The 27,215-nt window shown below is 44.7% G+C and overlaps 2 protein-coding genes across 2 annotated transcripts in view; one reads left to right on the forward strand and one right to left on the reverse strand.

Moving 5' to 3' along the window:
- Positions 1-27,215, forward strand: part of LOC134393467 (inverted formin-2-like) — a 510,183-nt gene that overhangs the window by 297,470 nt on the left and 185,498 nt on the right. The gene's annotated exons all lie outside the window — the stretch shown is intronic.
- On the reverse strand, positions 6,032-26,212 carry TMEM179 (transmembrane protein 179). Its single transcript, XM_063147661.1, has 4 exons — positions 25,890-26,212; positions 13,980-14,117; positions 8,447-8,525; positions 6,032-6,633 (listed from the first exon to the last, which is right to left on the reverse strand). Exons 1-4 carry the CDS (start codon positions 26,192-26,194, stop codon positions 6,454-6,456), a joined length of 702 nt encoding a protein of 233 aa, XP_063003731.1. The 5' UTR covers positions 26,195-26,212; the 3' UTR covers positions 6,032-6,453.

Consider the following 27,215-nt stretch of genomic DNA (forward strand, 5'->3'; position numbering starts at 1 on the left):
AAACTTTGATATCTGAGATCAAAACTCAAACGTTGAGCCCATTCAGAAGACTCCTTAAACAATGGCTTTAACCATGGCAGTTAAGCCAGAAAGCCAGGCCGTGTTCAGAAGACCCCTTAAACCATGGCTTTAACGACAATGAATAAGGCTTTTTGCTTTATTCACCATGGTTAAAGCCATGGTTTAAGGTGTCTTCTGAACACAACCTGGCTTTCTGGCTTAACCACTGTAGTTAAAGCCATGGTGTTTTCTGAACAGGGCCATTGACAGCAACATTGTAGCTTTCTCTAGGGGAGGCTGCTGGTTCCAATGTCAGTGGGGTGGTGAATCTGCTCCAGGTTTCAGTTAGAGCCAGTCAGAACTCTAAAGAAGCTCTCCAAGGTGCATAGCTCCTTTAGAATTCTAACTGGTTCTGACTGAAATCCGAAGTGGATTCACCGCCCCACTGACATTGGAGCCACCAGCCTCCACTGGCTTCCTCTCTGAAAATCATCAGAAAAGTGGTGGCAGAGGACCGGGAGGATCAGTGTGTCTCCCACTTCCAAAGTAGAATGTCCTCCATATGGGAGATGTCGTGCCAGTGGGATGTAGTGTTTAGAGTGATCAAGCAGGACTTGGGAGATCATGGTTCTAGTTCCCCCTCACCCACTGGGTGACTTTGGGCCAGTTTTCGACTCTCAGCCTAACCTACCTCATAGGGTTGTTATGAAGATAAAATGGAGAGAAGGACCACCACATAAGTGGCCTTGAGTTCCTCAGAGGTAAAAAAAAAAAGGCAAGATATAAAGGTAATAAAATAAATAAATAAAGTAAGTAAGTTGCCCTTCTAGGCTGGGGTTCCATTTGGGCAGAATGGGGAGTATCGGATTTGGAAGGGACCTCAATCCTGCTTCCCCAGATTTGGCCCAAGCTGACCCCAAATTCCACTGGATGGGAAATTTGGTAGCAAACCAAGGCCTTAGCTAGACCTATCTGTTATTGCGCAACGGAGGGGTGAAAATCTTGCGATGTTTTTATCGTGAGATTCCCCCTCTGTTTACATGTGGTGCATGATGGCCTCAGAAGGAGAGGACGTCACACCCACCATTTTGTTTTGTGTTTTTAAGAATCAGAAGATATGCACAAGTGCTCGTGCGCAAAAGGTAAGGTGTGTGGGGTTTTTTAAAAAAAAATCCCGCTCCCCCCACCCCACCCCCAATGGGCGCAGAGCTCCAAGACTGTGGGGAAAACGGGCCTAAAGTGTAGGGCCAGATCCCGGGGTAAGGGAGGAATCATCCCTCCCTGATCCCGGGATCCCCTGTATGTCATGTGAATGCACAGGGACGATCCCAGGAATCACCTGGGGATTTCGCCCCATCTAGCTATGGCCCTAGTTCCACTGCATGCATAAGGAAACACATGAACCAAGGGAAGGGAAGTGCAAGAAAAGAGCCACTGACTGCGAGAAAAGATGTTGCTGATCATCACAACTGTCTTCAAAACTGTGGACCTATCAACATGGTGCAGATGCGGAGAAAAACGGTCTTATCAGCGAAGCTTTTCTCAACAGGTTCTTTGGTTTGAAACAAAGAGGCAGGCATTGCGTGTGAAAATCCACTAGGGAAGAGTTATCAAGCTCTGTGCATGATTATTATTATTATTTTAAAAAAATGCAGTAGAATTAAGAAAAGGATAGAAAGCTAACTTCATTACAATTTGGTATTTACTGTCCTCTCTGGTTTGCTTAGTTGAGCAAGGGGCAAAATCCAGGACTGTAACAAGCTGAAACAAGGAATAAAAAGTCAGGATAATCAAAAGTTCTTGACTTGCCTCCATTTCATCTTGAAATAAAGAGCCACATAAGCAACAGCAGAATTATTGGGTAGGATTTGTAATTCATTATATATTTGACCTGACCTAGTGTATGTACAGTATGTGTTTTGAAAAGCTAAGAGAACAATCTTATGCCCACCAGATAGCATCTGGGGGGTGGATATAGGATATTTTGGTTTCCTGGAACCGAGTTCAGAGACAGGGCTCTTTGCTCAGAGCCAGGAAACCATGCTTGTTACCCCCCCCCCCCCTCTCATAGCCAGGGAAGAGAAAACCATGCTGGCTACCTCTCCATGCTTGGAAAACCAAGTGCAGACATGGGTAAAAAGATTTTTTTCCAGGGGTGGGGAGAGGAAGAGACTGGGGTGGCAGCCATAAGACAAATCCTATGTCCGCCCCATTATCTTCCCCTCCCCTTCCCTAAAGCCTCCAGTAGATGGTCAAAAATACCCATCTAACTTAAATGCAGAGCAGGAGGCACAAAGTTCGAGGTGCCTCAAGCTCTGCATTGGATACTCGTAAGACTCTGAGGCCTCATCTACACCAAGCAGGATATTGCACTATGAAAGTAGTATATAAAAGGCAGGAGCCACACTACTGCTTTATAGCGGTATTGAAGAGCACTGACAACTGTTGGGGCCCATTGACACAGACCATATACCACTTTCATACCATTGCATCCTGCTTGGTGTGGCTCCTGCCTTTTTATATACTGCTTTCGTACTGCTTTCATAGTGCAATATCCTGCTTGGTGTAGATTAGGCCTGAGTTTGGAGGCTCACGAATACCCAGGGTGCATCCCATAGAACTGCGGCCTAAGGCGGATATCCTAAATATACTTACTTGGGAGACAGCACCATCAAAAACAGTGGGACTTCTATGGAAAAAAAAATTAGGACTAGGATTTACATAATTAAGGACATAATTCTGTGTGTGTTTAGACAGAAAAAAGTCCTTCAACTCCCAGCATTCCCCAGCCAACCATATTGACTGGGGAATGCTGGGAAGTTTAGGGCCCTTTTCTGTCTAATAGACATGTATTAGAATGCGCTGTTAATAATAACCTCTCAGTGAACCCAGGGTGACCTGTGATACTGAAGTTAAAGCACTCCAGACTCTTTATAGCATTGCAAATTATAATTATTATCATTATTATTATAACAATCCTGAATTAACAACCTCTCATTAGTCATGCAGACATAACACCGAACGATGGTTTGTTTCCTTTAAACCATGGTTAAGCATGATGTCTGAAAACTTAGATCATAGTTAAGATTGGCTGCAAAGTTTGATTTAATGGCCCCGTTCAGAAGACACCTTAAACCATGGCTTTAATCATGGTGGTTAAGACAGAAAGTCGGGCTGTGCTCAGAAGATACCTTAATCCACAGCTTTAACCATGGTGAATAAAGTAAACAGCATGGTTAAAGCCATGGTTTAAGGTGCCTTCTGAACATGGCAGGGCTTTCTGGCTTAACCACCATGGTTAAAGCCATGGTTTAAGGTGTCTTCTGAATGGGCCCATTGTGCGGTTACAAACCATGGATTGCATTTATTTTAATTAGGTATTTACTGAGCAAACCATGTGTATGGTAACTTCCCTGCTTCTTCCTACTTCCAGATAACAAGCATATCCATGCTGATATATCCCTATACATGCCCTCCAGGGGCAGGCCTTAGCTTGGCATGTTAAACCATGGCTTCCCTGAATTGGGAGAGGATCATAATCAGGATTAAGACAGCAAACCATGGAGAATGCTAACCACAATTTAGTGTTATGTCTGCATCAATCATAAGATCCTTGGCAATCCTTGGTCCTGGAAAGAAATCCTGAAGCAAATCCTGATCCCATCATTCTTTGGCATGCAAATTCCCTGGAGTATAACTTCCATGTCTAGCAGGGGAGGTTGGTGATTCCAATGTTGGTGGGGCAAAGATTCCATTCCGGGTTTTAGTTACAATCAGCCAGAAAACTAAATGAGCTATCCAAGGTGCTGGGCCCATTTGGGGGCTATAGTTCAACACCTTGGATAGCCTCTTTAGGCTTCTGGTGGGTTGTAACTAAAACCCAGAAATCAGAGCCTCTAGCCTCCCCTGATGTCTAATAGTTTGCCTAAAAGGGGGAAAGCACCCCCAATTCACCCATGAACCACCTGCCAAACTATGTAGCTGTTTATTTTATACACATTGGCAGCTGTACTCTCTACCCTATGGAAATTTCACAAACCCTATGAGAGCAACATCACAAATGGGACGGTAGTACAGTAGAATATATCACTAAAACTCTAGTTGTATATATGGAGAAGCAAGCAGTATATATTAATTGCTTACAAGGCAAGCTGTTAACTATTGCCTGTTTCACTACATTTTACTAAGCAATGATAATATATTTCGCAAGCCGACTTCAGAGTTGAAGCTAAGCAAAAGTGCACTTTGCAATCTCTCGAAGTGAACTGCAGAGAACACCTAATATAATGCAATGGCTTATGCCCCCATCCCCCCATTGTTAGCATAGTCTAAGAAAGTGTGTAGCCAACCATGAAGCTCCATATCTTCTCAAGGGAATTCCATGAGGAGCAGTTTCCAAAAAGAAAAAGAAAAGAAAAAAGGATCGAGCTGAAATTCAAAAGCAAATTTTAAATTTGCAGCTAGATTAGTAGTGGCAATCAATTTAATTTGGCAGAATTATGCTTCAGATTTTTTTAAAAAAAAACGATTCAAGGAGAAAGAACTTGTGAATTTTACTGTTCCATTTTCAACGTGTTGAAATCTGGAACTCAGATTTGGAATTCTTTCAATCATGTGTGACATCTTGCTTTCAGCTCTGTTAAAATGGTGAAATGACAATGTTCATTTAATATTGTACTTCTGTACATATTGAATACACAGTAAAACCTTTGAAGAGCTGAGATGATGCTGATCTTGGAGAAGATCAGAACTGCTGAGTGACATGACTGGGCAACTGGTAGCATACTTGAATATCTTGAACATCTTTAGCATATGCATATAACAATGGTTCTGTTATGTGCATATGCCAGAATGCACCCTACTTTCAGCATAGGGTCACAGTTGTCACAATTCAAGTGACTGTAGTAGTACTTCCTGAAAGCCGAAGCCTGTACATAGTGGTTGATGGACACAACCAGCTGGCTGGGACACAAAATTTTAAGTAGTCTTCCCACCTCCACAGTTAGCTACTGGTGTATGGTGGCTGTGTAATCTGGCACATCAATGGCCCCGTTCAGTAGACACCTTAAACCATGGCTTCAACCATGGTGAATAAAACAAAAAGCCTTATTCACCATGGTCTTCTGAACACAGCTTGGCTTTCTGGCTTAACTACCATGGTTAAAGCCATGCTGGTTAAACGAGAAAGCCAGGCTGTGTTCAGAAGACACTTTTAACCATGACTTTAACTACGGTGAATAAAGCAAAAAGCCTTATTCACCCTGGTTAAAGCCATGGTTTAAGTTGCCTTCTGCACACTGCCTGGCTTTCTGGCTTAACCATCATGGTTAAAGCCATGGTTTAAGGTGTCTTCTGAACAGGCCCTACGTGTTAAAAATGTAAGACTTGATCTTCAGTTCATTTTAGGAGGAATGAACACTAGTGGGATGGGAAGGTAGCACTTCCTAGAACAGCCAGAAACTAGACAAACCAAGGTTTTCCAGAACGGAACAAGTGTATGAACTCTCAGAAGGAAATATTAGTTTGGGCTGGTTTCCAGGGTTGCTCTAAGAAATGCTCGCTTCTCATAGCACTAGCAGCTGTTCCACTAACGCAGCCTAATGAGCACTTCACGACTGCCAGCTTTGGATACTGTCCACGGACAGGTAGCACCAACAGCCATAGAGAAAACTGTTGTCTAAGCCAGGGAGACTCCAATTGGGGTATAACTTCTGCCTAAGTTTGGCAACGCCTTCAAACTCCAGTTCATCCACTCACTGGGGCCAGATCTACACCAAACAGTATATAACACTTTGAAAGCAGTTTGAAAACGGTATATGGAATGTGTCCTGGGTCCCAACAGTTGTCAATGCCATTAAACCATTATAAAGCAGTAGTGCAGATCCTGCCTTGATCATCAAGAGCTTTCCAGTGGTGGAGGAGTGAATCCATGCCTCACCCTTCACCACAATATCACACCACATGTGATGTGGGTGCTCTATACCGATACCCAACACACAATACCCACTCTTTCAGCTTGGAGTGGAAAGAATCAGACACTCTGGGCATTGGCATGGAAAGCCAACACTGTACATGACATTGACTTCAATCTAGAACTGCTCATGCTTAGAATGGACATATTGAAAGCAATGGGACTTAGTTTAATCATGACTTATTTGTCCCATTGATGTCAACTCTAAGACAATACTTTTCAATGGAAAGTTTTGCATTTGTCTGAGAGTCAAATGTGGAGTAATTAGTTGATGTATGATGTACATGCCTGTGTGAGCCAGCCTTATTTATGTCTTACATTAACAGGGACATGTCAATAGACAATATCACCTTTATTCCAGATTTATGTCCCTTCTTAACATCATTGCAGATAGGCCAGTGTAATTTTCTTTCTTGAACTCCAGCTAGAGCCACCAAATTATAAAACCTACAACCTGCTGGACAGACCGACTTATCGGCCCATTAGATCATGCCACTTTTCTCCTCCTGAAAAGAAGTTTGTGACGAGGAGCGTCCTAGCAAAAGCTCCTTCTCATGAATCAGGCTATCCAGGAGGTCCTCCTGCCGGTAGTTATGATAAACCTTCAAAAAGGCCAAAATGGTAATTCCTAGCCAAGACAGCCAAGCAGCCCAGAAGCCAAACTAGAGAGAGAGAAAGAGAGAGAAATGGGTAGATGTAGTCAAACAACTTCCATACCGTTTGAAAAATGAGACAATACAATGTGCAATTCCGTTTATTACAGGAGACTTGTTTGATTGAACAATACTTAATACTAGGGGATGCTTCATTCTGGTCATTTGTATCTTGAACTATTGTTTTGGTTTTTAAAGCCCTACCTTGTACCGATGAGACAAAGGATTCAGTTACACCTAGGGTTCTCAGCCATTCATTGGGAGTTCTGCTTCACATTTTCACAAGTAGATATTTTCCCAGTGGAAATAATGCCTTCAGGAGGATCCCAAGATGCCCCCCCAAAACACCTCTTTGCTCAGCTTGCTCACTCCATTTTGGTACCTGCTCACAGGCCCAATTATCATCTGCTTCAACACCATTTTTTTAAAAAACACTCTTCTCCCTGGGAACAGGGATATTGGCACATAGGCAGTTGGACTGGGCTATGCAATATGTCACTGAGGGCAAACAAAGCCAATTCGGAATGAGGGCAATTCATCCTCAGTTGCCATGTCTTTACTCGGAGTCATTCAGCGACCACACACAGTGAGCATGGTTCTGACACGATGCCAAGTAGTCAATCAGTAGGCTCCATGATACCATGACTCAGGGATATCAAAGGCAATTGAGGGGTGTGGGAGTAGAATGCTTTCTCCCTCTTCCATGTCCTTTTGAGCCCCTCTTCACAGGGAATACTTTTCACAGAAGGTGGAAGTATTTTTGAAAAGTACCCCTGCCACTATCCTGGCTCAGTGCTAATGGGGGTTCCTCAACCGGACGATCAGTAAAAGTGGACACATCTTCTTTGGAGGCCTAAAACGCCATGCTTTTCAATGGAGTCTGTTCATGCATTCAGACTGAACACTCATCACACATTGAGCGATGAGAAAACATGGACAGATATGGATGTGTCAACTGACCACAAGTAACATTAAGTATGGAAGATGCTACAACATTTGCATCTCCTACTTGTGAGCTTATATAAGAACATAAGAGGAGTCATGATGTATCAGAGCTAGGGATGTCTAGTTTTTGTGAAACCTGTCCCATGTGGATTGTGCAATCCATTCACAGACAGATTCAATTCCCCCCCCCCATTTTGCAGAAAAATACTCAAATAGTTACGTAAGAAAGTTTGCAGCAACTTGCATCATTTATGTTAGTAACATTTAGTGTACTGTCGCCCATTCCATTCAACTTTTCCCTGCATATATTTTCCAGCATGGCATATGTTTCAGCAGAAACTTGCATATTTACCTACAAATGAATTTGCATAAATCTGGGGGAAGTGACAAAGAAGAATCAGAAGTCCACAGATTGCTCATGGACAGGGGAGGCGGGTCAGCAGAGGATTCCTCAGGTCAGATTCTTATAAGCCTAGACTCATTTTAGCCCATCTCGAATTTCTCTAGCATCCCTAATCAGACCTGATGGCCATCTCATCCAGCATTCTGTTCACAGTGGCCAAGCAGCTGCCCTCAAGAATCTCTCAAGTAGGATAGGAATGCAACAGAACCCTCCTGGTAAGGTTCCCCAGCATACTGCCTCTGATACTGGAGGTAGCAAATAGCCATCAGGACTAGTAGCCATTGATACCCTTATCCATCCCACAGGCAGCTGTTTAGCCACTGTGTGAACAGAATGCTGGACTAGATAGGCCTCTAGTCTCTCAACTTAGCTCATCTTATGTTCTTATGACTAGCTCACCTTCAGACCACTTCCAGACTTACAACTCGTTAGTTCTACGAACAGAGGGACTTTAGAGAGTATCGCTTGACTTACCTGTGTGATGGCAAACTGGTCATAAAATGCTGAGTTTTCTAAATTCAGCTCAAGATCTATATCCTGCAATTCTTCACAGCTAGAAGGAGAAGACATTTTGGACGAAAGGGAAAGAAAGGAAAATCATCTCAGCAATTCCAAATGACCTTTCTGAGCTTCAGCTGAATCAGAGCTCTAAATCCTGGTCTGTCAAGCTTCATTTTCTAGCACCAGTAACAGCCCACCGCTATAGATAACAACTGGATGACAACATCTTCATTGTAAAACAATCATCCCACTATCCTCCAAACCCAGATAAACTTTCGGATGATAGCCTCTCTCAGAGCCTGCCCCAGAGTCTGTCACAGCTTATTGCTGGGTTTTTTGTTTTTTTTATCTCAGGCGAGAAATAATGGCGCAAGGGCCAAAATGTCAACATCCCTTCAAACACTTTGCCAGCTGTTCCCATTCTAGCCAATTTCCTGCAGATTAAGAAAAAGAGAGAAGCCATTTGAACATCTCATTTGCATCTACATTCTGGAATTAAACTGCACTCTTCGTCTGCCTGGACCTTTCCATGTGGTCATGGGGGTGGGGTGGGGGGTGACACACATGCATTTTAGCCATTGCACAAGACCTGTGTCATGCAAACACAAGATGAATTTCAATGCAGCACAACATCTTGGGTCGACCCATGATGCAGACCCAGGGAAATGAATGCGACTTCAGTTAGTCATCTTTTTATTGGAATGTGCAATAAAATTTGATTTTAAAAAATTGCTAATTGAAGTCCCATTCATTTCAACAGGTTTAGTCTGTGTTGGAATAACATTGGATACTAACAAGTTCCATTCATTTCATTGGATCTACTCTAAGTAAGACTAATATTGGAGGCAACCTGCATAAACTAGCATTGTCGCTGGAGCAGTTCATGTGTTGCTGTTGGTTCCTGTTCAGAGACAATGGGTTAGTTCACACAACACAGCTGAATCACTGTGGGTTACTTGATCACCCTTATCGGGGGTTGCATATTCAAAATGGCAGCTGCAGAAACCCAGCATGTGCCAGGGTTCATCTGGCATTATTTAACCCACACTGAGTCACAGCACATGCTGGGTGCATGTAGCCACCATTTTGAATATACAACCTCCATGCAGGGCAATTGGGGCTGGGCCATGTCGCAGGTGCAATTTGCGTGAAATGAATACAGCTGGGATTTGCACAAATTACAGCTGCAATTTGCGTAAATGCACTATGGCACCTATAGGTGCCATGTTGGTGACCCAACATTTGGAGTAAATGGAGGGGATTTTATTTATTTATTTATTTATTATTTATTTATTTATTACATTTTTATACCGCCCAATAGCCGAAGCTCTCTGGGCGGTTCACAAAAATTAAAACCACAGTAAAACACCCAACAGTTTAAAACACAATTACGAAATACAGTATAAAAAGCGCAACCAGGATAAAACCACACAGCAAAGTTGATATAGGATTAAAATACAGAGTTAAAACAGTAAAATTTAAATTTAAGTTAAAATTAAGTGTTAAAATACTGAGTGAATAAAAAGGTCTTCAGCTGGCGACGAAAGCAGTATAGTGTAGGCGCCAGGCGGACCTCTCTGGGGAGCTCGTTCCACAACCGGGGTGCCACAGCGGAGAAAGCCCTCCTCCTAGTAGCCACCTGCCTCACTTCCTTTGGCAGGGGCTCACGGAGAAGGCCCCCTGTAGATGATCTTAAGGTCCGGGTAGGTACATATGGGAGGAGGCGTTCCTTCAGATAACCTGGCCCCAAACCGTTGGTAGGGACAAATGTTCCCTACCAACTGGTGTATATAGGCTTACTGGCTGTTTCTACACCTGCCTTTTCCCCCTGGATCATCCCTGGATCGTTCCTGTGCATCCAAATGACACACAGGGGATCCCGAGAGCAGGCAGGGACAATCCTTCCATTTTCCTGAGATAACCCTTAGGTGTAGAAAGGGCCACTGTCTCTGAAACTGTAGGTAGCACAGAGCTATCAGAACTAGTAGCCATTGATAGCCTTTGCATCTAGAAATTTGTCCAATCCCCTTTTAAAGCCATCCAAATTGGTGGCCATCACTATGTGTTGTGGTAGCGAATTCCATAGTTTAACCATGCTATGTGTGAAGAAGTCCTTCCTTTTCTCTGTCCTGAATCTCCCACTAATGGGTTGACCCTGCATTCTGTTATTCTGAGAGATGGAGAAAATGTCTTCCTATCCCCTTTCTCCATACCATGCATGATTTGGTAGTCTATCATGACTCCCCTCAGCCTCCTTTCTTCCAAGCCACCATTTCTATGGTTTTATACTGTTGTTTTATACTTCGAATGTTTTTAATTTTTGTGAACCGCCCAGAGAGCTCCGGCTATTGGGCGGTATAGAAATGTAATAAATAAATAAATAAATAAATAAATAAATAAATAAATAAATAAGCTAAACAATCCCAGATGCATGCAAAAACCTCCGCATGCAAAAAGTTCCTTTTTGAATTTCTGGCATCTCCTCTGAAAGCTACTGCCAGTCAATGTAGACAATACTGAGCTAGATGGACCAATGGTCTGACATAGGCCACAGTTAGACCTAAGGTTTATCCTGGGATCATCCAGGACTCGCCCCTGCCTGAGCACTGGATCCCCTGTGTGTCACCTAAATGAACAGGTTTGACCCCTGGACGATCCAGGGATAAACCTTAGGTCCAGCTATGGCCTCAGTGTAAGGCAGCCTCCTATGTTCCTACTATTTATAAAGACCCTAGGATGTTGAAGGAGGAGGATTTTGGACATACTAGCCTTTCTCCAAAGAATACTGGGGCCATGGCTAGTCCAGGCCTATACCCCGGGATTGTCCCGGGATCATCCCTGTGCATCCAAATGACACACAGGGGATCCCGGGGGCAGGCAGGGGCGACCTCTCCATTTGCCTGGAATAATCCTTATGTCTGGCTAAAACCTGGGAATGAGAAATAATTATGCACGCACTGCATAAAGCAAGCAAATAAACCTACAAAAATGCATGGAAAGGCCCTAAATCTTAACAGAAGAAGAAGAAGAAGAAGAAGAAGAAGAAGAAGAAGAAGAAGAAGAAGAAGAAGAAGAAGAAGAAGAAGAAGAAGACTTTAAAAAGTTCTTAAGCACCTCCTCTTTTATTTTGCCCCACCCACTAAACCACCCACACAGGCACACCCACTTTGACATCACCCCACCAGTACATCTCAACCCACCATGAAATCCATCTTATGAACCTCCATTACCTTTTGACATCACCAGAGGAGACTTCAGAAGAAGCGAGCGTTTGCCTGTTTTGGTTTCAGGTGCTCCAGAGCAAAGAGTCGGTAAGATAAGAGGCTGCCTACGGATTTGTTTAGGGTATTTTTTTACACAAATAACTTGGCTTTCTAGTTGGTGCTGTGGAAAATTTCCAGGGGTTTTGAGGTTTCAGGAGGCCGCTTCTTTGTCTTGCTTGCCTTTCCAGTGTGGTCAGCCATCTTGGATGCTTATCCAAATATTCGATTAATCAGTCTGGGTTTTTTTTTTCCCCAAAAAAATAAACCCTGAGAGAATTTTTAACCGAATATTTGAATAATCGTTGCAGCCCTAAACAGAACATTCACTAATGGCATTTTACAACATATGACAAGGTGAAACATAAAATTAACGCTTTAGCAGTGCAGTTAATCTATATCATATGACATAAAATGTCACGTTTTTATCTGCTACTTCATTGTTATCCAAAAGATTTTTGCTTTTTTTCTATTAAAAGAAACTTAAATATCTCATATATATTTTTTCCAGTAGAAAACCCAAAGAATGGTGGAAAACAACTGGATAATTTCTCAACCGTATATTTTAAAATATTGCTGCCTTTTAGTCCTAAATAATACTAGTAAATGTAGCTTGCAGTCTGGACGTATACTAGATACACATTCCTGCTTTGCTACTGGAAATTCCCCCAGGCTCTTTCAAATGTGTAAAGGCGCAATTGAACACACTCAACCAAACCATTCAGTCCCTTTTGAAGTTTTGACTTAACATGGAGTCAGGACCATCCCTACCATTAGGCAAAATGTGACAACTTCGTTGGGTGGCAGAAGTTGAAGTGGGGGGGGGCAGCGGTGACACTTCTGCCATTTTTCCTCTGAAGCTGCCATCATTCTCCTCTGTTGGGGGGTCAGAATTGTGTGTGTCACATGGCCTCTCCTGCATCCAAATTAGTCTGTTGTCCTCAGGTGTGATGGAGGACGTTGTCCAATCATCAGTGTCAAAGGAGAATTTAACTGCCAATCCAGTTTGCTTCTGTACATGGGATGTGGGGTGTGTGTGTGTGTGTAGGGGAGGGGTATTTTGTCCTTGGCTGTGGCAGCAAAATATCTTGGCCACATCCTGCATAGATTACTGCCTTCTGTTATGAGGTATATGATATGTCCTGAGATCTTATGTCCTATTTCAGACTTTTCTGGAACTTTTGAAGGTTCTTTGGCTAGTAGAGTGACCAGATAAAAAAGAGGGCAGGGCTCCTGCAGCTTTAACTGTTATGAGGAAGAGGGAAGTTCACCCAGTGCTGCATGCATACAGATGACACCTGCAGAAATTCCTTTTTTCAATACAACGGTTAAAGATACAGGAGAGCCCTGTCCTCCTTTTCATAGGGTCACCCTAAGCTTGACAAAACAACATATATAACTCACACAGAAAGGTGGATCAACACAGCTGCCTGCATTGTTGGACTCTCCTTGGAATCATAACCATGGGAGATTGTCATTCGGTTAAAAATGCACCACTGCCACTTTTTCCTGATATGACTGGAATCACACAAGGGGGGTAATCCCAGATTGGAGCTCTTGTGAGTACCTAAATCTAGGTGTATCATCTGGATGAAGGCTTAAGAAATGGTTCCTGAGCAAGCCAGCAACAAAACCAGCATTGTAACTCAGGCCATGGCTAGACTAGGCCTATATGCCAGGATTGTCCCGGAATCATCCCTGTGCATCCAAATGATACACAGGGGATCCCAGAAGCAGGCAGGGACGACCCCTCCATTTGCTGGGGATAATCCTTAGGTCTAGCTAAGACCTCAGAGGCCCAAATTTCCAATCCCTTGAACAGGATTCTAAATACGCGATTCAAGAGCTGGAAGATAAAAGCTTCCAAAGAAACCGCCAACAGCGATAAGTGTTACGTGGGCGCCAAGGTTAGAGCCGAGACTCTCAATATGGGACTGGCCTCCTGTTTTTCTCTCAGTCACATGGAAGGGAGAACTTTGGGGAACTCCAGTTCTCCCATTGCAGTGGGCCTTAAAGGCACTGGGCTAGGGAGGGGGATCCCTCATTTGCTGGCCTAGCAGGACCTACGTTTAGAGAAGCCTTCCCCAACCTGATACCATTGGCCGTGGTGGCTGGGAATTATGGGAGTTGTAGTCCCAATGCCTTTCCACTTGCACCCCTTGCTTTGATAACTGCCTCCCATTTAATCTGCCTCAACATGTAAACGGAAAGACGCCCCCCGCTGCCTCTCCGCCAGCACTACCCACCTATTTGGCATGCTTCCTTTCTCAGTAATAGCATCGCACCACATGTTGAAGCCGACGGTCACAATCGTGCTGGCGATAAAGATGACGAAAACGACAAAGGCGCTGATTAGCAGATTCAGGAAAGCATAAAAGAAAGAGCTGTAGAGGGGGAATCGGGTGGGAAGTGGAGAGGGGGGGGAGAGAGGGAGGGAAAAGAAAAAGAAAAACTCAACTCACAAAGCAACATCATTAATCTCTCTAAACGGCACCTATGGCAGGGATTGTGCAACATGTGGTCCATACCAACCAAGGAGGGCTATTACGATGCCTGCTTTGGATTGCCTATCAGAGCAGGCCTGCAACTTGGGGAGCAGAGGGCGGCGGTTGCTAGGCACTGAAAAGATTCAGAGCCCAGGCCCGTTGGACACAAATTTGCATAAAATCTGCATATGCTAATTGATATCTATACATGCACATTTAGAAGTAATTGCTAGCATTTACTTACATTTCACAGGAGGCGAAGCCAGGCCGTTAATGTCTCATTCAAAACGTCTCGAATAAAATACATTCTTCAATTGATTTGCGCCCTGATCCAGATCAGCCCAAAACGAATGGATAAAGTTCTTTCCAAGCTTAATTGACATGCAGGAAAAGATTTGGGGGGGGAGGGGTATGGGGGGTTTGGAGATATTGCAGCATGTGGGAAAGAGAGAATTAACCCTTTCCTCTCCAACTTAATTGCCACTTGCATGACAACTGAGCAGAGAAGAAAAAACGTTTGGTACCAATGGACACTCAGAGCTCTGTGGAAGAGGTCCAGAGCTCTGAGAAATGGTTTCAGGGACAGGCTTGGCAAAACTGCTGATCTCCTGTCCCTTCAGAGGGTTGCATGTTGTGTATGCATAGGGTGACCATATAGAAAGGAGGGCAGGGCTCCTGCATCTTTAATAGTTGAATTGAAAAGGGATGTCCCAATGTCCTCTTCATCACAACAGTTAAATTTCCCTCTTCATCACAACAGTTAAAGCTGCAGGAGCCCTGCCCTCTTTTTGTATCTGGTCAAGAGGGCAGGGCTCCTTCAGCTTTAACTGTTGTGATGAAGAGGGAACTTCACCAGGTGCTGCATGCATACAAATGACACCTAGTGAAATTCCCTTTTCTGTACAACTGTTAATGATACAAGAGCCCTGTCCTCCTTTCCATAAGGCCACCTTATGTAGGTATAGCAGAACGAGTCCATGCAAAAGAAAGAAGTGGCCCTGATTCGAAACACACCTTTAAAGTGGCAGGGAGGAGTCTAGGTCCCCCAAACAACCATGAGGCAAGTCTTTTGGCATAACTACCCAGCACACAAATCCCTGGCTTTGTCCAAAAAATAATGATGATCCCCAAGCCTGCCACATCTCCAGAAGAACTAAAGCGAACTGTCCATTATCCTAGTCCTCAAGGCGCTTACCTACCTATGTGCGTGAGAGAATGCATCAGCAAGCCGCCCTTCCTTTGAACTCTGTCCCCTCATCCCGCTGCATGTGTAGACCGAGCCTTAGACTTTTTACAAGGAGCCAATGGCAAAAGGTTCAATCGATTTAACTTGGGCTCATCTACACCAAGCAGGATACTGCACTATGAAAGTGGTATGAAAGCAGTATATAAAAGGCAGGAGCCCCACTACTGCTTTCTAGCAGTATCGAAGTGCACTGGCAACTGTTGGGGCCCATTGACACATACTATATACCGCTTTCTTAAGGCTTTCATAGTGCTATATTGGTGTTGTTGTCGTTTATTCTTTCAGTCGCTTCCGACTCTTCGTGACTTCATGGACCAGCCCACGCCAGAGCTTTCTGTCGGCTGTCGCCACCCCCAGCTCCCCCAAGGTCAAGTCTGTCACCTCCAGAATATCATCTATCCATCTTGCCCTTGGTCGGCCCCTCTTCCTTTTGCCTTCCACTTTCCTTGGCATCAGCCTCTTCTCCAGGGTATCCTGTCTTCTCATTATGTGGCCAAAGTATTGAATTGAATACTTATTTGCCTTTAATATCATTCCCTCAAGTGAGCAGTCTGGCTTTATTTCCTGGAGTACGGACTGGTTTGATCTTCTTGCAGTCCAAGGCACTCTCAGAATTTTCCTCCAACATCACAGTTCAAAAGCATCTATCTTCCTTCACTCGGCTTTCCTTATGGTCCAGCTCTCGCAGCCATAGGTTACTACGGGGAATACCATTGCTTTAACTATGCGGACCTTTGTTGTCAGTGTGGTGTCTCTGCTCTTAACTATTTTATCAAGATTTGTCATTGCTCTCCTCCCAAGAAGTAGACGTCTTCTGATTTCCTGGCTGCAGTCAGCGTCTGCAGTAATCTTTGCGCCCAGAAATATAAAGTCTGTCACTGCCTCCACGTTTTCTCCCTCTATTTGCCAGTTATCAATCAAGCTGGTTGCCATAATCTTGGTTTTTTGAGGTTTAACTGCAACCCAGCTTTTGCACTTTCTTCTTTCACCTTTGTCACAAGGCTCCTCAGCTCCTCCTCGCTTTCAGCCATCAATGTGGTGTCATCTGCATATCTGAGATTGTTAATGTTTCTTCCTGCGATTTTAACTCCAGCCTTGGATTCGTCAAGCCCCGCACATCGCATGATGTGTTCTGCATACAAGTTGAATAGGTAAGGTGAGAGTATACAGCCCTGCCATACTCCTTTCCCAATCTTAAACCAGTCCGTTGTTCCGTGGTCTGTTCTTACCGTTGCTACTTGTTCGTTATACAGATTCCTCAGGAGGCAGACAAGATGACTTGGTATCCCCATACCACCAAGAACTTGCCACAGTTTGTTATGATCCACACAGTCAAAGGCTTTAGAATAGTCGATAAAACAGAAGTAGATGTTTTTCTGGAACTCCCTGGCTTTCTCCATTATCCAGCGGATATTGGCAATTTGGTCTCTAGTTCCTCTGCCTTTTCTAAACCCAGCTTGTACATCTGGCAATTCTCGCTCCATGAATTGCTGGAGTCTACCTTGCAGGATCTTGAGCATTACCTTGCTGGCATGTGAAATAAGTGCTACTGTCCGATAGTTTGGACATTCTTTAGTGTTTCCCTTTTTTGGTATGGGGATATAAGTTGATTTTTTCCAGGCTGATGGCCATTCTTGTGTTTTCCAAATTTGCTGGCATATGGCATGCATCACCTTGACAGCATCATCTTGCAATATTTTAAACAGTTCAGCTGGGATACCGTCGTCTCTTGCTGCCATGTTATTAGCAATGCTTCTTAAGGCCCATTCAACCTCACTCTTCAGGATGTCTGGCTCTAACTCACTGACCACACCATCTGAGCTATCCCCGAGATTATTATCCTTCCTATACAGATCTTTCGTATATTCTTGCCACCTTTTCTTGATCTCTTCTGTTTCTGTTAGGTCCTTGCCATCTTTGTTTTTGATCATACCCATTTTTGCCTGGAATTTACCTCCGATGTTTCTAATTTTCTGGAAGAGGTCTCTTGTCGTTCCTATTCTATTGTCTTCTTCCACTTCCGCACATTGCTTGTTTAAAAATAATTCCTTATCTCTTCTGGCTAACCTCTGGAATTTTGCATTTAATTGGGCATATCTCCCCCTATCACTGTTGCCTTTTGCTTTCCTTCTTTCTTGGGCAACTTCCAGTGTCTCAGCAGACAGGCATCTTGCCTTCTTGGTTTTCTTTTTCTTTGGGACGTTTTCTGTTGCCACCTCGTGGACAATGTTGCAAACTTCTGTCCATAGTTCTTCCGGGACCCTATCTACTAAATCTAGTCCCTTAAATCTATTCTTCACTTCCACTGCATATTCATTAGGAATATTAGTGAGGTCATATCTAACTGATCTGTGGGTCTTCCCTATTCTCTTTAGTTTGATTCTAAATTGTGCAATAAGAAGTTCGTGATCTGAACTACAGTCAGCTCCAGGTCTTGTTTTTAAGTATCTTTCTTTATCTCAGCAGTCTAGGGTTAGGGTTAAGGATATATATACTGCTTTCATACCAATTTCAGAATGTTATATCCTGCTTGGTGTAGATGTGTCATGGGTCCCAACAGTTGTCAGTGCACTTTCATACTGCTATAAAGCAGTAGTGTGGCCCCTGCCTTTTATATAACTTTCATACCACTTTTATAGTGGAATATTCTGCTTGGTGTAGATGAGCCCTTGGTCTGGGAAATGGTCAAAAGAGCACAGGTTCTCCCCTGCATGTCCCAAGTTTCAAAAGATCATTTTTCAGCCCATCAGCTCATAAAATATCTAAAACACTTAATATTCACTCAGTGCTATGGAAGCAAAATCCAGTTCTTACGCTGCTTACTTTTTTAGATTGCTACTGACAGATCTGGGTTTAAGAAGTTTTCCCCATCACTTACCTCCTCCTCCATTTTAGGTCACAATTGCTTCCATTTAACCTATACTTTGATCTCGTGCTGACTTTCAGGCATATGAGAACATTCTTTTATGTTCAGATTGAGTTTTTCCTACCTTTTCATTAAATAAAGTATAGATGCTGAATTGAAGGAGGGGGTAAAAAGAAGAGAAAAACACGAATCCGTGACTGGCATCTCAGGTTAAAAGTCTGAATCTGCCCAGCCATGATCCATGTCCATTCAGTTACCTAGGAGTCCCCATGGCAGATGGCAAAAAGCTCAATCAAACAGTAATACAATTTACACATGGGACCTGCAATAAAATGTTGCAGTGTGGAGTACTGCCATTCAAGGTGCCAGCCAGCCAGAGCCTCTTCCAAGATATTCCATTCCATTCCCCCACCCCTTCCCCCCAACAGGCCTTTTCTGTGGTCACTGAGGCTGATTCTACACCTGCTTTCCCCCCAGGATCATCCTGGGATCATCCTTGTGCATGCAAATGACACACAAAGGATCCTGGAAGCAGGCAGGGAAGATCCCTCCATTTTCCTGGGATAATCCTTAGGTGTAGAAAGGGCTTGAGAAAGCTTAATCTTCACTGGGCTACTTTGGGAAGTTTCTCCCATTGGGTTCCCACCTAAAAAAAGAAAGAAGGACTTCTGTAAATCTCAGATTTCCCTGCTGCAACCTGCCCTGTGTGCGTGGGTGGTACCATTTTGGCTGCATAAAGAATGGCACTCACAGCTTGAACTCTTGGAAATAGAAGAAAGTGATGGGTTGAAGCTAAAGCACTGCTCTTTCCAGTTTCCTGCACCACTGTGTCAGGACCAGGAGTCTAGAAATCACTGGATCCATGCTCTCCAACCAAAAGATCCAACTTTGACCCCAAATTGGGGTCACTTCTTTTTTATTTTCCTTGTGTCAACTGTGACATTTTTATGCTGAAAAATCCAGCATAAAACAATATAAAATTCGAAGACCAGGTGAAATAAAAAGATGGTTGGGGTTCACCAGGCGTCCAAAAGAAAACAAAGATGGTGCACCATGCTAGGGGAAGTTCCTTGATAAGGGAGTTCCAAAGATGATGTGTCGCAACTAAAAAGTCCCTTTTTCCAATCACCACTCACCTTGTTTGAAAGAGTGGCTGGATTTAGAGCATAGAAGTATAGAATAGTAGAGTTGGAAGGGGCCTACAAGGCCATCGAGTCCAACCCCCTGCTCAATGCAGGAATCCATGCTAAAGCATCCCTAACAGATGGTTGTCCAGCAGCCTCTTGAAGGTCTCTAGTGTGGGAGAGCCCACAACCTCCCTAGGTAAGTGGTTCCATTGTTGTATGCCTCTAACAATCAGGAAGTTTTTCCTGATGTCCTGCCGGAATCTGGCTTCCTGTAACTTGAGCCCGTTATTCCATGTCCTGCACTCTGGGATGATCAAGAAGAGTTCCTGGCCATCCTCTGTGTAACAACCTTTTAAGTATTTGAAGAGTGCTTCAAATACAGGACCTCGGAAGCTGATCTTAAATTCAGGACAGCTTCATTCAGTAGCAAGTGGTCCTTTTTGTACCTTTGAGCTTTAATGTTTATTTTATTTATTTATTTATTTATTTATTTATTTATTTATTTATTTATTTATTACATTTCTATATCACCCAATAGCCAGAGCTCTCTGGGCGGTTCACAAGAACTTAAAAACAATTATGCCCAGTATATTATAAGATAGATGCAGCCAATAGTCTGTTAGTTAGACCTCCATGGTTTCTCTCCTACTTGCTTCATCCAATTCATGTGGCAATGGTCTGGTTTTCTTAGAAAGAGTATGCTTCATAGTTTGTGGCACGTTGAGTTAAATTGCCATGAATCTCAAATGGCATAAATAATATTAGCAACGCTCTAGAGGCACATCTCCATGGAGATTAATTGTACATTCTGTTATAAATTTGTGGGTTGGACCACCTGTCCGAATCATCTGGAGCTGTCTGCTCAGCAGACATTGGTGTAGTAGTATGTTTTGTCTCTTTTGTGTTCTGGTTCTGATTCAGGTTTGGGCTAATCTGAGGATTAATCCTAAAAAAATGGTTCCACATTGCACAGCTGGCTAGATGATGATGATGATGATGATGATGATGATGATGATGATGATATTTGTACCCTGCCTTTTGCCCAATACTGGGCTTCAAGGCGGCCTTACAAAATTTAAAAACATTTTAAAACCTAGGAATGTACAAAACTTAAAATAAAATAAAATGAAATATTAAAACATCAAAGGTTTAAAATACACGACAATTTTACAAGTCCTTAACATAGATGGAGGACCAGATTATTCTCCAAAGGCCTGCTGGAACAAAGAAGTTTTTGCCTGCTTCCAAAAGCACATCAAGGAGGGAGCCAGCCTAGCTTCCCCGGGAAGAGAGTTCCAGAGCACTGGAGCAGCCACCGAGAAGGCCCTCTCCCGCGTTCCCACCAAGCGCGCCTGTGAAGATGGTGGGACTGAAAGAAGGGCTTTCCCAGAATATCTCAAAGCATGGGCAGGCTCATAAGGGAGAATACGGTCTTTCAGATAACCTGGACCCGAGCCATTTAATACATAAATCATGAATATCACTCAGATAGAAATTTCTCCCAAGAAAATTTTGACCATTCTCATTCAATTTGATAGAAAAGGAATTGCTTTCGAAAAGAAATTCAAGACAGGAAATTTTGGAGAAATTCTCATGGGTTTGGTTCAGGGTTCTTGTGCTTACCTTATTTATGAGATGGCTGAGGAGTGTGTGAGAGTGTCCTGTCTTTCATTATACACCCATCTCTTTGACAGCCTGTTGCCTCCTTGGCTTCCCACACTTCTACCCAGGGAAGTTATCATTAATTTATTCCTCCCTTATGGCCTTTTCATATTAGGAAGTGCAGGGAGCCTGGAAGACTGTAGAGCTATGGGTAGATGTATAATAGAAAGAAAAATATAGACAGTACCCTCAGCCACTTCACAATGATTAGGTAAAGTCAAAACCACCACCCACACACACTGAAAATAAATTATAACAAGCCCTGAGAATGAGGCAGAAAAAATGGAAGCCCCTTTCATGGGGAAAGAAAATTTTAAGGAAATTCCTGAGCTCTTTCTTTTTTCTCCTCCTAGAAATAAAAGGGCACTTTTCAGAATTGTCTCCACATTTTCTTCAACTTGTGTGTGTGTGTGTGTGTGTGTGTGTTTGGTGGTGATGGCTGCATTCCCTCCACTCAGTGCCCTGGAGTGATGCTAGATAGATGGGGCATTGTGGAGGATGAAAAATGGGAGCCAGGCTGCCAACACAGTTCATGCTGTTCCCACTTGCATTGGCAGTGCAAAAAAACCCAAAAAACCCTTACGGGATAAAAAGAAAGAAGCTGTTCTACCACCCTTGACAATGGTGATGCCCATTTAGAAGAAACTGTTGTAGGATTTCTCCTCCCCTTGGAGAAATTTGGTGAAATTGTCCCCACACACACACACACACTAATTTCTCTACCTACAAATAGGGTGGAGAATTTTGAGAGGCCACTTGTACACAGCTCTAGAAATTACACCTCACCTTAATAAACAACAGAAAGGACCCATGCAGTAGCTTTAGGGATGCTAAACGGTTTTGGGGGCTGGTCAGTGCCTTGATGAGGAACCATCTGGGAACACTATTTATTTATTTATATATTTATTACATTTTTATATGGCCCAATAGCCTAAGCTCTCTGGGCGGTTCACAAAAATCACTAGGCGTTTAACAGAATTTTAGACAGGGCCTTCTTAGTGGCTGTACCCCAAACGTGGAACGTTCTACCAAGGGAGGCTCATCTTGCCCCTTCATTGATGGCTTTCCACCAAGAGGAACCCCTTTTTTTATTTAAACAGGGAGAACAACCTACTGAGCCAATTGGTTCTTTCTGTTCTCTGCATTTTAACTAGGCATGTGCTCCGCTCCGATTAGAAGTGCAGAAGCAGGAGCGAATTGGCCTGCTCCGCCTTGCCCAGACCGTGGACCCCTAGAAGCAAGGCGAAGAGAAGCGCCCATTTTTGGAGCGCTCCGGTTTCCACGTTCCGCTTCTATCGACATCTTGAAACATTTCGCCCATAGGATTGCATTGCGGAAAAGAATCGGGGATAACTGTGTTGTTTTTGAAACTATCTTTCTAAAAATTCTTGTGCTTGGAGAGTCGTGGATGGGGGTCATTTTGAGACTACTCTCAGCTCTCTGCGTGGTGCGGGTCGCGCGCTAGAATTTTTTAAAAAACTGGCGGGAAAAATACCTTTTCCGAAGGGCTGAGGGGCAGAGTCAACTCCCGGTCATGATCACATGATCTCAAAGTTGGAGGAGGGGATAGGCAAAATGGGTAACTTGGGATTCTGGGAACTTCTCTTTCTGAACGGACTTTTCCCAGTGTTTTTTAAAACAGTAGCCCCACCAAATGCACAAACACAACCTGTGAAATCATATACTAAGCCAATAATAAGAGATAGAAACACAGCACTGCTACCCACCCTAACTTTGGGGAACAACTGAAAAGATGTGGTGCAAGGGGATGAGCTCCCCTAGGGCATCCCATGTGGATGTGCCCTCACTTCTTGGAAGGCCATCAGAGCCTTCCAAAGAGAGTAACCCGGTGGAGCAATGCCTATCATGAGTTGAAGTGACAGTTCTACTTCTTAGTGGTGGAGCAATGTCTTTCATGAGTTGAACTGACAGCCTTGCTTCTTAAAAGACTGTTTGACCAGTCAAATTGGCAGCTGCTGCTTCCCCCTCACCTGGGCACGTCCCCCTATTGCTGGTAAAAGACAGATATAGCCTTTTAAAAAAAGTTCTTCTTGTTGTTTATTCAGCAACACTGCTGCTTTTAATTCCACCCCTCCTTTGTTTATTTATTTATTTATTCCATTTTATATGCATTACTGGCTTATCCTTGTCTCACTTTCTTATGCCCCCAGAAATGTCTGCTGCCTGCCTGCCTGCCTTCCCTCTCTCCTCCCCTGCCCGCCTCGCAGGGATGTTGTGTGTGTCTGGCTTTGACTCAGGGGAGAAGTCCTTCCTGTGCTCGCTTGGAGTTTTGGAAGTTCCAAATCCATTTTTCAAGTGTGGAAGAAGATTCATACTCCCCAATTCATGGCATGTTGGGATTTCCTTTGAAATGGCCCCATTGAGATGTCTGCAGGTTTAAGCCCCGCCAAAAAACAGGGGATGATGGGACTGCCTTGAGTCTGGGCGTGCATCTGTATCCCTGGATAAGCTGTCATGGTGGTGAGTTTGAGGTTTCTAACGTGCAAATTGACGGAGCTATGGAAAGGGGTGTGAATGGGGTGCCCGATTTTCATAAATTCCCCAAAAATCAGGGGATGATGGGATTGCCTTGAGTCTTGGTGTGCGTGTGTATACCTCCATGAGGTGTCATGGTGCCAAACTTGAGGTTTCTAACTTTAACAGAAAAAAAGTTGTATATTTTTTAGCTTAATGCAAGCCTATGGGGGGGGGAAACGGAGCTCCGATCCGGATCCGGAGCTCCGAGCGGAGCGGAGCGGACAGGGGCGGAGCGGGGGCGGAGCAAAGTGGCCCGATCTGCAAATCGTGGATCTGGAAGTGAAGCGGAGCGGGGGGTCCGTGCACACCTCTAATTTTAACCTGCATTTTAAATTTAATTTTGTTTTCAGCTGGCTGCCCTGTTTTTCTGTTTTCATTCTGCTATTGTTGTATTATTATTATTATTATTATTATTATTATTATTATTATTAATGTTTCTGTGGATTAGGTATTTTATGATGGTTTTATCCTGCTGTTTTAATGCTTTGGGCATTTTTTTTTAAAATGAAAGGAAGGATATGAATGCAACATGAAAATAAATAATGGAAGAAAGGTGGGTTATAAATATATTAAATATATTAAATAAAAATGGAATGATTTGACAATGATGGATTCTCCCCTTACTGAGCAAGTTTATGGGCTGGACTACCTGAATTTGAGATGTATCACATTTCTTAAATCCCATCGTAAAATAGCTCTTAATTCAACCCAGGCACTGTCTTAACACCTTCTTAACACCACCTGGGCAGATCTGGTACATGTCGATATATTCTCAGGTTAGGCTGACATTTGATGATGCTGACTTTAACACATGCAGTGAATTGGGGTATTTCAACATGTCTTGTTGTTGGTTTTCCAATATGTGCGTTGAACTGTTACTTTCCCAGACCTTTGGAAGAAGGGGGAGCTAGATGTCAAAAAATGAATATATCATGTCTAATAATGCCATTGATATTCATGTGACGGGGTGTGGCTCTGTTTAACACACACACACACACACACACACACGATTGACTACAAGCATACAAAGAAAAGGAAGATCCCACCATAAATGATCCACAAAAGCCCTTCCAAGTTTTCCAAATGAAAGCCAAGGATTGGCACAGCCAGTTGCTCTCACTGGCTACAGCTATAGGGTGGCCAAATTGGCTTTTGGTAGCCGGAGGGATAAGATGAGATCAGACAAGATGGAGCTCACTCAATAGAACTGAAATGTTTGTGGTTTAATATATACCCACATCAAGCCTTTGGGGTGGGGAGTGCTCTAAATAGAAGCTGCTGTGACATCAATCAGTTGCGTGGATGTGTTTGCCTTATTCAGCTTTTTGACATTTATGCATTTTGGGTTGTTGTCTTCACATCACCTGCATTGCTCCCTGAGCAGAGGGGCGATCCAAAAATATACCAAGTAGGGAAAGAAAGAAAAAAGGTTGCAAAGGGCCAGAGTGTGCGCCCCTTTGCAACGCTATCTTCAGCTGCCGTTGTCTGCACCCATATTTGAGAGGAAGCCCCGTGAAATAAAAAGGGACTTAGCTTCAGAACATGCATGCATAAACTCGTGGGCTGCATATACCAAAAAGGCACCCTTCTCCAACCTGGCGCTCTCCAGATGTGCTGGACTATAAGGCCCAGCCAACATAGGCAATGGCTGGGGGTGCTGATGTAGGGCATAGCTGGTTGCAGGATACTGGGTGTTGTAGTCCAACACATCTGGGGAAGGCTGATGAAAGGGACACCACCCAGAGGGAAGCAAGCCTCGGGAAATGTCACACACACACACACACACACACACACACACACACAGAGAGAGAGAGAGAGAGCTTTAGCCGTGTGCCATGCACACAACATCTACTGGGCCCTGGGAGTGGCACTTAGGGGGCCGTCCGCATTTCTTTAGCCAGATCCCTTCCTTATCCCCCACCTCCACGGGAGGCTGTTGGGTCCCATGTCAGTGGGGCTGTGAATCCTCTCTGGGTTTCAGTCAGAACCAGCGAGAAGGCTAAAGGAGCTCTCCCAGGTGCTGAACCTACTTGGGGCTTGAGTTCAGCACCTTGGGCAGCTCCTTTAGAGCTCTGGCTGGTTCGGACTGAAACCCAGAGCAGATTCACAGCCCCGCCGTCACCAGAGCCCCCGGCCTGCCCGCCCCCCGCCCCCCCCCCCGCCCGCCTCCCCCCACCCCGTGGCCCTGGCTTCGCCTCCGTCCCGGCAGGGCCCGGGGCAGCGGCACTTACTCCTCGTGGCCTTTGCAGAGGAGGAAGAGGGTCCGCCAGGCCTGCGCTGCGGCGAGCAGCAGGGAGAGGAGGCCGGCGAAGAGGCTGAAGCGGCAGGCGGACTCGGGCCCCCACTCCTGCACGGTGAAGCGCTGCCTCTCGGCCGTCAGGTTGGCGTTGAGCCACATGCCCTCGGTGAAGAGCAGGCAGCGGCCGTGGAAGTCGTTGCTGTTCTCCGACAGCGGCACCACCACGATGAAGCTGAAGAGGAAGGCGAGGAAGTAGCCGATGCACTGCGCGAAGAGGAAGTTGCTCAGCGGCGCCATGGTCGCCTCGCCGCCCGCCCGGCCGCCTCCGGGGCTCGCCTCCCCCACAGCCGCAGCCCGAGCCGATCGCCGCCGCCGCCGGCAGCCCAGGAACAACGAGGCTGCGCAGTAAGAAGCGCGCCGCCGCCGCCGCCGCCGCCGCCGCCGCCTCCAGGCTGCTGCCTTGACCGGCCGGCCGCCGCGCTCCCCCGCCCCACTCCTCCACCCGCTTAACACGCGCGCACACCTCACCGCGCGCGCCGGCAACACAGGGTGGGTGGGGGCGCTTATGGGGAAGGAGGGGCTAGACCTGCCTGATGCCGACTGAGTCAGATCCTTGCTCCATCTAGCCCCGTCTTCACGATCCCAGCCTTCTCTAACCCAGCTTCCCCACCAGACCCGGTGGACTACAGCTCCCATCAACCCCCAGCCAGCCGAGCATCAGGTCCCAGCAGAATGTTTGGCTACAACATATTGGTGGACTACAACTCCCCTCCAGCCAAATAGGCTGGACTCCAACATGGTGTTTGACTAAAACTCCCATCATCCCCAAGCCAGCAGAGTGTCAGGCTACGACATGGTATTGGACTACAACTTCCATCACCCCCAAACCTGCAATACTGGTCCAGAACATGGTGTTTGACTACAAATCCCATCAACCCCAGGCAACACTTCTGAGGGGGTGCCAGGGTGTTTTTGTGAGGCACCAAAGGTTTGGAAAGGGGGGCGTGTCTCTGAGCTTATGGGGAGTGCCACCCTTCCTGAGCCATCACCACAGCCTCATTCCTTCATTGAGCAGGGGGTTGGACTTGATGGCCTTATAGGCCCCTTCCAACTCTACTATTTTATGAGTCTATGATCGACACTCCTGAGATTAAGTTCAGGGATGTCCAAACCTGAGCTGTGCAAACCCAATTTCTGTGCAGATAAACTTTGAAGGAAGCACTGCTGATTTTAATGGGTCTTATTATTATCATTATCATCATCCCCACATTTATATCCTGATTCCCCCCCCCACCTCCTTTTGCAATAAACCAATGCA

Source organism: Elgaria multicarinata, chromosome 2 (assembly GCF_023053635.1).
Source record: "Elgaria multicarinata webbii isolate HBS135686 ecotype San Diego chromosome 2, rElgMul1.1.pri, whole genome shotgun sequence".
NCBI classification, from domain to species: domain Eukaryota; kingdom Metazoa; phylum Chordata; class Lepidosauria; order Squamata; family Anguidae; genus Elgaria; species Elgaria multicarinata.